General features: G+C 43.6%; 1 protein-coding gene across 4 annotated transcripts in view; it reads left to right on the top strand.

Annotated features, from left to right (window-relative positions):
* LRRC71 (leucine rich repeat containing 71) overlaps positions 1–16,042 on the top strand; it is a 68,011-nt gene that overhangs the window by 47,242 nt on the left and 4,727 nt on the right. For 3 of the 4 annotated variants that reach the window (XM_068251700.1, XM_068251697.1, XM_068251698.1), the window contains 2 exons: positions 9,014–9,122; positions 14,763–14,884. In XM_068251700.1, coding sequence (XP_068107801.1) covers positions 9,014–9,122; positions 14,763–14,884 — 231 coding nt within the window. The remainder of the gene's footprint in view (positions 1–9,013; positions 9,123–14,762; positions 14,885–16,042) is intronic. The other variant, XM_068251699.1, reaches the window with a different exon arrangement.

Here is a 16,042-nt window from a genome sequence, read left to right as displayed (position 1 = left end):
CCATAGGTGAGTATCAAACTTACGGTAAACTAATTCACTTATCAGTCAGTATGTTTTTGGGATGTGAGAGGAAAGAAATTTGATCCTGATTCTTCAAGGCAACACATATTCACTATGCCACCATGCTGCCCAAGATAAGTGTTGATATACCGGTAGTCTTTCTCCAATTTGAAATAGTGGATTTAGTTATCAGTGTAAAAATGTTGCTATACCAACTGTTCCACACGATTGAAAAATCTTCATCAGATTGGATGACCAACAAATCTAGTGCACTTATCATTGTTGGGCAGCACAGTGGCCTAGTAGATAGCACTCTCACCTTGCAACTCTGCGTTCCCAGTTTCACACCCAACCAGGGCAACATTGAAAACCAGGAAAGAGAGCAGCACCAGTACATATAAGTCCAAAAAGCTGATAAGAATAAATATAATAATCCATAATGGAGACAGTGTGTGCAGAAAGGATTATAATAAGGCATAATAAACAGGAAAATCCTCACAAGACCACACCACACTTGAATGTCCAAAAATAATTAATTACCTTTATTAATGTTTATAATTTACACAAGAATGATTAAAAACGATGAAAACCAAAGACTTCAGGTAACACACATATACATAATAAATAATGAGGTATACATGAATAAATTAGTGAGCCCAAACCCTTCCTTCAATTACAATATAAATAATTCAGGGTAAATCATAGGATGCGTAAAGTGACAAGTGCTAACGAGTAGAAAAACAGGACCAGAATCCAGGAATGAAAGTGCAATAGTGTGACCAAAGTGCATGAAGTGCAAGAATAAGATAGGGCACTAACTGCAAAGGTGTAACAAGAATTACCCCGGAGAGGGGTGAACAGAGGGTGAAAGTGGTCCAACCGGGACCCCGAGCAAGTGAATGACAAGGTGCAAGGAAGAACTCGCCACAACGAAGAGGATGGAAGGAGGAAGGGCAGTGTGCGCCTGGGGAGTCTGCCTTCGCGATTTGCCGCTCAAAGCGGCTTCTACCGGGCATATTGGACGCCAGCGCGTCCCCCGTATAAATAGGAAGTGCGTCACAGGAAGTGGGCGGGTCGTCGGCGTCACAGTGTATGTGGCCACGTATACGGGGGATGCGCTGGCATCCAATATGCCCGATAGAAGCCGCTTTGAGCAGCAAATCGCGAAGGCAGACTCCCCATGTATATGTGTGTTAGCTGGAGTCTTTGGTTTTAATTGTTTTTAATCATTCTTGTGTAAATTATAAACATCAATAAAGCTCATTAATTATTCTTGGACATTCAAGGGTGGAGTAGTCTTGTGTGAGGATTTTCCTTTTGCTTGTTTATTATACCCAGCCAGGGCAACATCTGCAATGAGTTTGGATGTTATCTCCTTGTCTGTGTGGGTTTCCTCCGGGGCTCTCTGGTTTCCTCCCAAATCCCCAAAACATACAGATAAGTTAATTGGCTTCACCCCAAATTGGCCCTTGACTAAAAAAATAGACATATGGGGCAATATGCAATTCACTTTTTCACTTGAGTTTTCTCCTAGGAGAAAATGTTTCATCTACAATTTATAATAACTTTTTAGCACTTTGCAATTGTAAAAGTACCAAAAAGTAAGTGAAAAAGTACAATCAAAATTATTTTGAGTATTTATTTGCTTGCTGGTTGTTTAAAAAGCATTTTATTGACAAGTTTGAAAATTTCACCTAGGAGAAAACTCAGGTGAAAAAGTGAATTGCATATGGGCTATGGTAGGGGTCAGATTGTGAGCTCCTCTGAGTGATAAGACAACATCTGTAAAGCGCTGCAAAAGATGATGGCACTATATAAATACTAGGTACTCATGTATTATCCCGTCTGCAGAGTTTTGCAGCCTCTTGTAAAAGTTCTATTTGCTGCCCTACCACAATCTAACCAGAGTCGGTGTAATGCTTTGCTGTAAAGTTAAAGGGTTTTGAAGGAGGGGTGTCCCCTGCACTTGGCTGCAGAATGTGTGCTTACATAAGCACCAGACGAACCTGATTAACCACTTAAAGGAATACTGTAGGGGGGTCGGGGGAAAAGGAGTTGAACTTACCCGGGGCTTCTAATGGTTGCCCGCAGACATCCTGTGCCCGCGCAGTCACTCACCGATGCTCTGGCCCCGCCTCCAGTTCACTTCTGGAATTTCAGACTTTAAAGTCTGAAAACCACTACGTCTGCGTTGCCGTGTCTTCGCTCCCGGTGATGTCACCAGGAGCGTACTGCGCAGGCACAAACAGGAGAGTACGCTCCTTTAAAGTCTGAAATTCCAGAAGTGAACCGGAGGCGGGGCCGGTGCATCGGTGAGTGTCTGCGCGACCACAGGATGTCTGCGGGCATGGGTGTCCGTAGAAAATTTTCCAGGGGGGGGGGGGGGGGCAAAAAGTGGGGAGCAAAAAGCGGGGCGGCGCGCCGCAAATCCGGGCTGGTGTAAGTGGAGCTACGTCATGCGGCGCGCATAGCACGCCGTGCCGAAAAATGGGTGTGGTCATGAACCAGAATGTGGGTGTGGTCGTGGGTGGAGACAAGTTTACATGAACTAAGCAATGGTGGGACATTAGATTAGGACAGTGGTGGCGAACCTTTTGGAGGTCGAGTGTCCAAACTGCAAAGTCACTTTACTATCACAAAGTGCCAACAGCAATTTAAACTAAATACAAACGTTTTAACTCATACATGAACATTATGGAAAATTAAGTTGAAAATAAACTGTGAAGATAAACAATTTCATCCATCGTACTCCTGAAAAAAATTATTCATTTTTTTAGAACCTCCCAGTTTCATTTTCTGTTTTAAAAAGCGGAAAAAGTAGGTTTAATGCTATTGTCTCATATGATGATGATTTAGCTTTTTCCATAGTCTCGCAATCATGTGACCCCCAACAAGACAAATTCAGCAATCATGAGCCCCCCCCCCCCCATCAAGACAAATTCAGCAATCATGAGGCCCCCAACATGACCAACTCAGCAATCATGAGGCCCCCAACAAGACAAATTCAGCAATCATGAGGCCCCCAACAAGACAAATTCAGCAATCATGAGGCCCCCAACAAGACAAATTCAGCAATCTTGAGGCCCCCAACAAATCATGAGGCCCCCAACAAGACAAAGTCAGTAACCATGAGGCCCGCAACAAGACAAATTCAGCAGTCATGAGGCACATAAATAGACAGCTTTTCACATAAATAGGCAGAATGCCCCCTTAATATGTAGACACCTCTCACCTGGCAGCAGTTCCCCAAAATACACTCAATCTGACAGCAGTGGTTCCCCAAAAATAGGTAGCCCCAGGTCTATAGGTGTCCCCAGAATAGGTGGCCAGCGGTATAGATGTCCCCAGAACTGGTAGCCAGGGGTAGAGATGTCCCCAGAACAGGTAGCCAGGGGTATATGTGCCCAGTATATGTAGGCAGGGGTATATGTGCCCAGTATATGTAGGCAGGGGTATATGTGCCCAGTATATGTAGGCAGGGGTATATGTCCCAGTATATGTAGGCAGGGGTATATGTCCCAGTATATGTAGGCAGGTGTATATGTCCCAGTATATGTAGGCAGGGGTATATGTCCCAGTATATGTAGCCAGGGGTATATGTCCCAGTATATGTAGGCAGGGGTATATGTCCCAGTATATGTAGGCAGGGGTATATGTCCCAGTATATGTAGCCAGGGGTATATGTCCCAGTATATGTAGGCAGGGGTATATGTCCCAGTATATGTAGGCAGGGGTATATGTCCCAGTATATGTAGGCAGAAGTATATGTCCCAGTATATGTAGCCAGGGGTATATGTCCCAGTATATGTAGGCAGGGGTATATGTCCCAGTATATGTAGGTAGGGGTATATGTCCCAGTATATGTAGCCAGGGGTATATGTCCCAGTATATGTAGGCAGGTGTATATGTCCCAGTATATGTAGGCAGGAGTGTATGTCCCAGTATATGTAGGCAGGTGTATATGTCCCAGTATATGTAGGCAGGGGTATATGTCCCAGTATATGTAGGCAGGTGTATATGTCCAAGTATATGTAGGCAGGGGTATATGTCCCAGTATATGTAGGCAGGGGTATATGTCCCAGTATATGTAGGCAGGGGTATATGTCCCAGTATATGTAGGCAGGGGTATATGTCCCAGTATATGTAGGCAAGGGTATATGTCCCAGTATATGTAGGCAGGGGTATATGTCCCAGTATATGTAGGCAGGTGTATATGTCCCAGTATATGTAGGCAGGGGTATATGTCCCAGTATATGTAGGCAGGGGTATATGTCCCAGTATATGTAGGCAGGGGTATATGTCCCAGTATATGTAGCCAGGGGGATATGTCCCCAGAAAAAGTGGCCATGTCTGCGTGCAGGAGGAGGGGAGCAGCGGAGAGAAGAGGGAGAGCTATGGGCACTCACCTTAGGGGGCTCTCCCTCCCTCTCTCGCTGTCCCCTCCGGAGTCCGGAATGAAGTGTGCAGCGGCTGGCAGCGGGCGGAACTTACCTCCTCTCGTCGCATGCGCCGGATGGATTAGCCGCTACTCTGGCCTGATCCAGGTCCTGGACGGACCTGGTTGCGGTCACTCTCTTAGACGAAAAAGGATGGAGCAATCATTAACCGTGGTAAAACAACGGGTGTTCTGTCACCACCCCTCGGACAAATATGTACGGGGGTATAACTATGCACAATAAGGGAAAGAGGCGCCCTGATTGAATAAAATCTTTTAAAACCAGTTTAAAAATGAAAAAGAAAAATGAGGTATCTTACCTCAATGACGAAATCTCTGTAAACTTACAAAAGATTTTTTTTTTAGCACAGGCAACACGTTTCACAGGTCTGAGCCCGCTTCCTCAGGTCAATACAGTGCCTAGAACAGCAGGAAGAGTTCCTCAATATACATACATATACATATTTCCTAAAAAATTATAAAAATAATAACGGTCAGAGTACATATATAAATGAATAAATAGCGTAACATGATTTAATTTGGCAGATTTATCCATGCCCTAATAGTTGATTCCATGATGTACATATGCAAACGCATATTTATATGCACACACATCAAAGAGAACACACTACTTGATGGTTTAGTCTAAGCTCCATTTGCCGTAATGCATAATACCATTATTGTTATGCACCTTCTAGATCAGGGGTCAGAAAACTTTTTGTCTGAGAGAGCCATAAATGCCACATATTTAAAAATGTATTTCCGTGAGAGCCATACAATATGTTTCAAACTGGGCATCAACATCAGCAATTTCCCTGAAAGCCAGACAGGAGAAATACCGACTAACAGCTTGTACAATTAGCAAGCTGGCTTGGGGGTTGATTCACTTTGTAGGACGAGATCCCCACACTTTGGCCCAATAGGCTGCCTGGCAAGTGACAGGCAGCCTATTGGACCAATCAAAGTGCTGGGATCTCATCCTACAAAGTCACTAGACCTGACAGGATCCAGGGTGGGACTATGGGAGTAGCCGTTAGTTTTGTGGGGAGCGCGAGTAAGTAGTGCATGCTACAGCAGGAGCGTGCCTACTTTGAAAATTTTACTTGCGCTGTCACACTAAGCGGCGCTGCTTGAGCAGTGTAGCTTAGTGAATCAACCCCTAACTGTGAGCCAGATGTAGCCATCAAAAGAGCCACATCTGGCTCCTGAGCCATAGGTTCCCTACACCTGTTCTAGATGAACGATAAATATATATATAGGATCTTCTAAAAAAATTAGCATATTGTGATAAAGTTCATTATTTTCTGTAATGTACTGATAAACATTAGACTTTCATATATTTTAGATTCATTACACACAACTGAAGTAGTTCAAGCCTTTTATTGTTTTAATATTGATGATTTTGGCATACAGCTCATGAAAACCCCAAATTCCTATCTCAAAAAAATTAGCATATTTCATCCGACCAATAAAAGAAAAGTGCTTTTTAAAACAAAAAAAGTCAACCTTCAAATAATTATGTTCAGTTATGCACTCAATACTTGGTCGGGAATCCTTTTGCAGAAATGACTGCTTCAATGCGGCGTGGCATAGAGGCAATCAGCCTGTGGCACTGCTCAGGTGTTATGGAGGCCCAGGATGCTTCGATGGCGGCCTTAAGCTCATCCAGAGTATTGGGTCTTGTGTCTCTCAACTTTCTCTTCACAATATCCCACAGATTCTCTATGGGGTTCAGGTCAGGAGAGTTGGCAGGTCAATTAAACACAGTAATACCATGGTCAGTAAACCATTTACCAGTGGTTTTGGCACTGTGAGCAGGTGCCAAGTTGTGCTGAAAAATGAAATCTTCATCTCCATAAAGCTTTTCAGCAGATGGAAGCATGAACCCACTTTTGAACCAGAAACAGCGGCAGAAGCGCCTGACCTGGGCTACAGAGAAGCAGCACTGGACTGTTGCTCAGTGGTCCAAAGTACTTTTCGGATGAAAGCAACTTTTATATGTCATTCAGAAATCAAGGTGCCAGAGTCTGGCGGAAGACTGGGGAGAGGGAAATGCCAAAATGCCTGAAGTCCAGTGTCAAGTACCCACAGTCAGTGATGGTCTGAGGTGCCATGTCAGCTGCTGGTGTTGGTCCATTGTGTTTTATCAAGGGCAGGGTCAATGCAGCTAGCTATCAGGAGATTTTGGAGCACTTCATGCTTCCATCTGCTGAAAAGCTTTATGGAGAAGAAGATTTCATTTTTCAGCACGACCTGGCACCTGCTCACAGTGCCAAAACCACTGGTAAATGGTTTACTGACCATGGTATTACTGTGCTCTATTGGCCTGCCAAAGAGAAGAGAAAGTTGAGAGACGCAAGACCCAACACTCTGGATGAGCTTTTTAATTTTTTGAGAAGATCCTGTATATATATATATATACAGTGGTGTGAAAAACTATTTGCCCCCTTCCTGATTTCTTATTCTTTTGCATGTTTGACACACTTAAATGTTTCTGCTCATCAAAAAAACGTTAACTATTAGTCAAAGATAACATAATTGAACACAAAATGCAGTTTTAAATGATGGTTTTTATTATTTAGTGAGAAAAAAAACTCAAAACCTACATGGCCCTGTGTGAAAAAGAAATTGCCCCCTAAACCTAATAACTGGTTGGGCCACCCTTAGCAGCAATAACTGCAATCAAGCGTTTGCGATAACTTGCAACGAGTCTTTTACAGCGCTCTGGAGGAATTTTGTCCCACTCATCTTTGCAGAATTGTTGTAATTCAGCTTTATTTGAGGGTTTTCTAGCATGAACCGCCTTTTTAAGGTCATGCCACAACATCTCAATAGGATTCAGGTCAGGACTTTGACTAGGCCACTTCAAAGTCTTCATTTTGTTTTTCTTCAGCCATTCAGAGGTGGATTTGCTGGTGTGTTTTGGGTCATTGTCCTGCTGCAGCACCCAAGATCGCTTCAGCTTGAGTTGACGAACAGATGGCCGGACATTTTCCTTCAGGATTTTTTGGTAGACAGTAGAATTCATGATTCCATCTATCACAGCAAGCCTTCCAGGTCCTGAAGCAGCAAAACAACCCCAGACCATCACACTACCACCACCATATTTTGCTGTTGGTATGATGTTCTTTTGCTGAAATGCTGTGTTACTTCTACGCCAGATGTAACGGGACACGCACCTTCCAAAAAGTTCAACTTTTGTCTCGTCGGTCCACAAGGTATTTTCCCAAAAGTCTTGGCAATTATCAAGATGTTTTTTTAGCAAAATTGAGACGAGCCTTAATGTTCTTTTTGCTTAAAAATGGTTTGCACCTTGGATATCTGCCATGCAGCTCGTTTTTGCCCAGTCTCTTTCTTATGGTGGAGTCGTGAACACGGACCTTAATTGAGGCAAGTGAGGCCTGCAGTTCTTTAGATGTTGTCCTGGGGTCTTTTGTGGCTTCTCGGATGAGTTTTCTCTGCGCTCTTGGGGTAATTTTGGTCGGCCGGCCACTCCTGGGAAGGTTCATCACTGTTCCATGTTTTTGCCATTTGTGGATAATGGCTCTCACTGTGGTTCGCTGGAGTCCCAAAGCTTTAGAAATGGCTTTATAACCTTTACCAGACTGATAGATCTCAATTACAGTACTTTTGTTCTCATTTGTTCCTGAATTTCTTTGGATCTTGGCATGATGTCTAGCTTTTGAGGTGTTTTTGGTCTACTTCTCTGTGTCAGATAGCTCCTATTTAAGTGATTTATTGATTGAAACAGGTGTGGCAGTAATCAGGCCTGGGGGTGACTACAGAAATTGAACTCAGGTGTGATAAACCACAGTTATGTTATTTTTTAACAAGGGGGGCAATCACTTTTTCACACAGGGCCATGTAGATTTTGAGTTTTTTTTCTCACTAAATAATAAAAACCATCATTTAAAACTGCATTTTGTGTTCAATTATGCTATCTTTGACTAATAGTTAACAAACAAAAAAAAGTCCTGGAAGCGTACGATCACGCTTCCAGCTAGCATTAGAAGGACGGGAAACTTTTTTTTAACTCAGAAGAAGCAGCAGCCCTGCTATGCACCCTCGTCTCCTCTCTCAGAGTGTGATACTGGCTGCCCGAGGTTGGAGACTCCATTCCACTGTGCTCCTTGCAGCCAAAAGCAGGGGACACACCTCTTTCAACCCTCCCTAACTTGGGAAGGAATCATTACATGGACTCGGGCCCTGGTGCAAAGGAAAGCCAGGGCTTTCATCGTTCCAAAAATGGTTAGATTGTGGTAGAGCAGCAAATAGAACTTTTACAAGACGCTACCAAACACTGCAGATGGGATAATACGCAAGTACCAAATACTAAATAATAATAATGGTTCATGCAATAGTATTGGACTTATGTTTTTAACCAGGTGATATACTGGATCCTTCAAGTTAAAATGACTACCATCATAGTTGTCTTGTGATCTAAAAAGAGAAGTTGCTTCTTTTTTTTTCTCCCAGTGGCAAAACATTGGTTGCTACAATAGCAAGTCGGGACAATAGCAGTTCTTCTTGTACTCCAGTATGTAAGTTTATTTTGTTAAGTTTTCCACATCATTTCAGCAGGTGGAGCATACGGAAGTGACCAATCCACTACTAGAACATGCAGAATTCCGGGATGGGAAAGTGTTTCTCCCCGGCAATAAAGTTCTGATCAGCCTGAATGTGTCAAGTAAGCTTTATACGATGTAGTTCTGGTGAGAATATAACATACAGTCTCTCTCAACCTTATTATAAAGTGTAACTCTTTCTTAAAGGGGCTCTATGGCAAAAACTGTAAAATATAATATTTTGTACCTACTGTAAGTGACAAACCTGGAAAGTAAAAAGAATTGCACTGTATTTTCTCTGGGACAAATGTATGCATGTGTAAATATAGATTTTAGTTATTCAATATAGTGTTCCTTTAAAGGACTTCCAATGCCAAATAGGAAATCTATTTCTTACTCACCTGGGACTTCTTCCAGCCCCTCGCAGCTGTCTCAATCCCTCGCCGCAGCCCCGGTCTTCCTCGGTGTCCTCGCTGGCTGCAATGATCGCAACCTGCCGGCGGGGTTGGCTCTTCTGTGCCTACGCAGACTTGTGTCCGTGTGTACTGCGCAGGTGCAGTACACGCCAGATGACGTGGACCCCTGGGCAAGTGCCCGCGCAGGCGCAGAAGAGCCGATTCCACCGGCGGGTCACGATCCTTGCGGCCGGCCGTCAGGGACACAGAGGAGGACTGGGCTGTGGAGAGAGACTGAGACGGCTGCTCGGGGCTGGCATCAGAACTCCTTTAAAGCAAATATTCAGAGTACTCCTTGGCAAGAGTCTTAGTTTAAGTTACTAGAATACAATTTATTTTGCTTTCTGTATGGTGCCTGAGCTGACGTGTAATAATAGGTACATAAAGTACTAGTCCTACTAAGAAATTGTCTGAGTACCCCATTTTCAGGCACTGCAAGTGTTTAAAAATGAGTGCTGTTACCTATTGAAAAAAGCTAGTTGATCAGCTTGTCCCAATGTCCTGAAAAGTATATAGAAGACAAAACACTTATCTAGCCAAGAAAACAATGCTCATAACATTTTAGAGGTGAAAAGTTCAAATGGTCATTACTTCTGTTTGGCAACTTAACCTCCTTGGCGGTCTGATTCTTTCCAGATTTTAGGGTCTAAAAGCGGTGCAATTTTTTTTCACTCTTTCAGACCCTAAAACCTGAAAAAAATCATTCTGGCAGGGAGATCTGCAGCAAAATAAAAGAAAAATTTACCTTCCTGGGCTCCTGGGCTGCAGTTTTCTCTTTGCCCACAAGATGGCGCTAATATACATATAAACGAACTTCTCTATATTTCTCTAATATAGAGAAGTTCGTTTTCAATGTTAGCCCCGCCCCCGATGACGTCACGCTGCCACCACCGCTCTGCTGCCACCACCACGGCTGCGCTGCTCCAACTGGCTGCCGGGTCCCCGGAAGAATAGCGGGGACATGGGGGATCCCGGCGGCCAGGTAAAGACCCCACACTGCCGGGGAGAGAGGCTGGAGTCCCGCTGCGCAGCGAGATCGCGCGCGGGACTCCACAACTACAGGTAAAGCTCTGCAATGCCTACCCCGACCTGAGCTCGGGATCACCGATAGCAGCTGCTTTTTTCTACCCCGAGCTCAGGTCGGGAAAACTGGCAAGGAGGTTAATAAAGCAGACTTTACATCAGACTGGCATGGCTGCTGTTTAGAATTCAGTTTTAAAAATTCAGCTGTTAAAGGATACCACAACTGACATGTGACATGTTGAGATAGACGTGTATGTACAGTGCCTAGCACACAAATACCTATGCTGTGTTCATTTTTTTCTTTCTGTGCCTGTAAGAGTTAAATATCAGGTATGTAAGTGGCTGACTCAGTCCTGACTCAGACAGGAAGTGACTACAGTGTGACCCTCCCTGATAAGAAATTCCACCTATAAAATACTTTCCTAGCAGAAAATGGCTTCTGAGAGCAAGAAAGGGATAAAAAGAGGAATTTCTTATCAGTGAGGGTCACACTGTAGTCACTTCCTGTCTGTGTCAAGACTGAGTCAGCCACTTACATACCTGATATTTAACACTTTCAGAGAGAGAAAGAAAAAAAAGGAACACAGCATAGTTATTTGTGTGCTAGGCACTGTACATACACATGTCTATCTCATTATGTCACATTTCAGTTGTGGTATCCTTTAAACAGAAACTGCTATTCAAAGAGAGGAGGCGGCCAAAAAGAGGGTTAAAGAGAAACCGTGACCAAGAATTGAACTTAATCCTAATCAGTAGCTGACACCCTCTTTCCCATGAGAAATCTATTCCTTTTCACAAATGGGATACAGAAACTGGCAAGAGACAAGCACAAAGAAACACCCGGCCACCGGGAGCCCGATCTGGTGCATTACCCTCTTGATAAGTTCAAAGTACAGAATTTTAGTGAAACTATACTCACAAAGGTGGGTTGCTCTAAAGAGGCAACCACTTGTGCGTGCAGATGGAGAAATACCGTCTCCACTCGGCCTTTTTCGGTGTTTTCTTGGTCGCAACTCCAAAAATGAAAAGATATTTTCTACTCTCCTGGTGAGAGAGAGCGAAAAAACTCCTACTAGGTAGGATATGATAGATAAATTTGGAATGTTAGGAGGCGCCCAATCAGAATCATATACAGGTCATCGAATTGAGAAGTTGAGTCTGAGTGGATTCTCTTAGAAGAAATAAAATAAAATAAAAAAAATAAAATTTCTTTAACGATATGGTAAAATATGATTTCATTTATTAATTGCGAACAGCACTGGGACAACGCGTTTTCTCGGCGTAAGCCGCTTCCTCAGGTCCAATGAGTGCCGGCTACAACGCTATGAAAGCGTTTCATAGCGTTGTAGCCGGCACTCATTGGACCTGAGGAAGCGGCTTACGCCGAGAAAACGCGTTGTCCCAGTGCTGTTCGCAATTAATAAATGAAATCATATTTTACCATATCGTTAAAGAAATTTTATTTTTTTTATTTTATTTTATCTCTTCTAAGAGAATCCACTCAGACTCAACTTCTCAATTTGATGACCTGTATATGATTCTGATTGGGCGCCTCCTAACATTCCAAATTTATCTTTTCACAAATGGATCATCAGGGGGCTCTGTATGGCTGATATTGTGGTGAACCCCTCCCACAGGAGACTGTGAGGACCATTTTCCTGGCAGTTTCCTGTCTGTGATCCTCATTGCATTGTGGGAAATAGCTGTTTACAGCTGTTTCCAACTGCCAAAAAAAGCAAGCAGCAGGCACTTCCACTTACATCACCTGCCAGCAGTAAAAATGTCACCATGTGATACATGTCAGGAAAGATTTTACATTAGGCAAACACTGACTAAAACAGTTATACATAATTATTGTAAAAATGAAGCCCTTTTTTATTACATAATTTTTACTGAAGTTCCTCTTTAAGTTACCTTTATCATAGCCTTTTGCTCTATGCTATCCTCCATCCTTTTGACACTATCCTCCTTTAGGAATAAAAACAGGGAACACCAAGAGCCCCAATAGTGTAATTCGTACTGGACAAGGTGGCAATAAGTTTGTATTGCTAAATACTCACAAGTCAGGGTCACCAGCAGGCAACCACTGTAAAGGCAGGTGGGGAGATTGTCCTGACCCCACTCAGGATTAAGAAGTCGCTCTCTGTAGACAGGAAGAAAGGGTAGCAACCCTCCACCAAGGGTGGACTCAAAATTGTATACAATGAACAGAGGCGCCAAAAGTATAAGATTAGATTAAATGAGCTTAAAAACCAACTTAAATGGCAAAATTGAAGGAGGAAGTGGTGGTCTTACCTCCCTCAAGCAGACACGACAACGACTGCGATTCAGACAGTCAAACACATTTATTAGGAACTCCAAAAAGAAATGCAACGCGTTTCGCAGGTTCAACCCCGCTTCATCAGGCAATATAGGGAGGAGTATCAAACAATCTGCACAAGGATTCAAATTAAGCGCCTCAGAGGCGCTTAATTTGAATCCTTGTGCAGATTGTTTGATACTCCTCCCTATATTGCCTGATGAAGCGGGGTTGAACCTGCGAAACGCGTTGCATTTCTTTTTGGAGTTCCTAATAAATGTGTTTGACTGTCTGAATCGCAGTCGTTGTCGTGTCTGCTTGAGGGAGGTAAGACCACCACTTCCTCCTTCAATTTTGCCATTTAAGTTGGTTTTTAAGCTCATTTAATCTAATCTTATACTTTTGGCGCCTCTGTTCATTGTATACACTCCTTTAGGAATAGTTCACACTACAAAATGCAGTTGCTAGGTGCTTATCGATTGCGATTTTGCAGAGCAATTTTTAAAGGTTTTTGCACATTCCTTTAAGGAAAATTGCTCTAAAAATGGTACAGGTAGCAAGTTTTTGATTTTCTCAAAATCAAAACGCTGCAGTGTGAGAACACCCTCATAGGGTGACACTGCTGTATCGCTTTGCCAGTCGCCAGATTACGCACAAACTGAGCGTAATCGCTCACAGTGTGAACCAGCCCTTACAGCTGAAGTATCCACTATGAATGAGGATGTGTTGGGAGGCTGGAGCAATAGCTGTGAAACAGGTGACTCAAAGGACAACTGGAGAGAGAAGAATATTTATTTTCTTTTAAACAATACCAGTTGCTTGGCAGCCCTGCTGATCTGTTTGGCTGCAGTAGTGTCTGAACAGCACCAGAAACAAGCATGGAGCTAATCTTGTCAGATCTGACAACAGTGTAAAACCTGCCCTGCATATGCTTGTTCAGGGTCTATGGCTAAAAGGCAGAGGTTCAGCAGGGTAGCCAGGCAACCAGTATTGCTTAAAGTGTAACTATCGGGCATAAAATCAAAAATCAATTCTTTATTTTTATCTGGTAAACAAGTAATAAGGATGCTAACCAGGCAATCTAGAAGTTAAAAATCACTATTACTTGTTGATAAATTATACTACCCCAGTTTGCCTGACTCTTATTTGGTACATTGCCGCACAAAGGAAGTTGCAGGGCATGCTTGGTTCTTTTTTTGCTTCTTTACTTTCCCCTCAGACTTAACTAATGCAGTCTGATTGGCTGAAGCCTCTTTCCCTCCTGTTTTCCCCTCCCACACCTCTGTTCCTTTCTGATTGGCCAATATTTCTCATGCTGAGACAATGCACTTTTTATTGCAGAGCTGGGTGGGAGTGCCTGAAAGCTGGGAGGAGGGCGGGCAATGCATACACAATCAGGCAGGAAATGACATCAGGATTGGCTTTAAGACACAGTTAAAATGGAGAATCCTAAGAAGGAGTTTGTCTTTTTTTTTTACTATAGATAAATAACTAAAATCAAAATGTCGGGCAGTGCAATACATATGTTATTGAAGTAGAGCAAGTATTTATCTACTTATATATGTTTCTTTTTTGTTTTCTGAGATAGTATGGCTGACAGCTCCTTTAAGAGGAAATAAATATGGCAGCCTCCATATTCCTCTCACTTCAGTTGTCCTTTACCCTTCTCTGCAGCGCTACCCCTCCAGTACCGCAAAGGTCTCTTCTACGGGACGTTGGCACGAGTTGCAGTGACATCACCTGTCAGTGTAACAGGTGATCCCGCAGTGTCCCTGATGCAGCTTCAGCGTGTGCTATGGGGAAAAACTATGTAACCCAGGGGGAAATGTGGGCAAAGCAGCTAAGTGGTAGGCGGCTGAAGCTCTCTTATAGCACAGTACTGTGTTGCTGACACCAGGGCAGGGAAATTTCAGTGTCGGAACAGGATTTTGCTTTTACAGTATTAATGCCAGATTAAACCTACTGATGGCATTGTTCATTTTCAGGGAACAGAATCACAGATGCTGGACTGAAAAGCTTCCTGACAGCCATAGAGAGCCAGACAGAGGAGACAAAGCCAATTGCGGGGACTAAAAGTCACACAGGACTGCTGCGCTTAGCCATTGGGGTGAGAAAGTAACGTTCTGGAATATGCTATGTAGTTCAATTAAAGTGTGTGCTCAAAATGTTTTACCCCCTGGGGTGAATACTATACATTTTTCCAAACAAACACAAAGTGCCATTTTTGAATAATCACAGCATCACAGTACCCTCTACAGCATGAAGTGTTGTGATTGGCTAAATAGTGTGGGTGTGGTTTACTCATCTGAAACCTAGAAGTTAAAAGAGGGTGCTGTCCACTGAATTATGCTTGCAAAATTTCCCTATGAGGTTTCCTGAACTAGACTATCTCCAGGAACTTTCCTGGGACACAAAGGAGTTGCCGAGTGCCGTGTTCACACCTGGAAAAGTTATGCCATGAATGTGCTATCTGGCATTTGCCACAGTGGCGTGTCCTCGTGTGACCCTTTTGTTTGGTTATGTGTGCCCACGTAGGGAAATGTCACTGCTCTGATTTCCTGGCACAATGGCAGAGCACTCTTCTGGCAATGAAACACAGCACTGGCACTTTGGCACATATAGCTATGAATATGCTGCCGGGAGATTTGGGCGCAGGATAAAGCCGATACATAAGTCCTGGCAGCGCTAATTAATATTCCCCTCCAGGTTGCCGTGGATGGTGGGGAATTATGCAATTCAGCTTCCAGCTATTGCTGGCGGCCAAATTAGTGTTAGTCTTTTCACAGCGGCCAAATTACCAACTGAGCGTTACTATATCCGTAATTCTTATTACAGCCTATAGTGGTGATGACTGCGCCCAAATCTCCTGCGCTGTTTTAACGGCGCTCGCTTGGCACACCTCTAATAAGGCCCCGTTCACACTTGCGTTTTGGCAAGTAAACGGACCGGATCCTGATCGGATCCTGACCTGATCAGAACCGTACGGTTCCGATCCGGTCCGTTTGTATAAGGCATGCATCAGGCTGCCATCCGGATCCATGGGCAAAAAATAGTTAAATATAAATAAAAAAATGTTGGGGTCAGCAGAAGGTGCACCTGGTGCACATGTACAATCAGGTTCCTCCGCTGTAGGCATCACCTCCACCTCCGATATTCTGCCAAACAGCTCCAGCACGTCTGTCACTGCTGCTCCACTCCAGACATGCTTGGCCCATGTGTCCCCATCCGAAATGGCCGCTTGGATACGCATAGGAAGTGGGGTAGA

The sequence above is a fragment of the Hyperolius riggenbachi genome, chromosome 9 (genome assembly GCF_040937935.1).
Source record: "Hyperolius riggenbachi isolate aHypRig1 chromosome 9, aHypRig1.pri, whole genome shotgun sequence".
Lineage (NCBI taxonomy): Eukaryota > Metazoa > Chordata > Amphibia > Anura > Hyperoliidae > Hyperolius > Hyperolius riggenbachi.
This window is presented reverse-complemented; position numbering and strand designations above follow the sequence as displayed.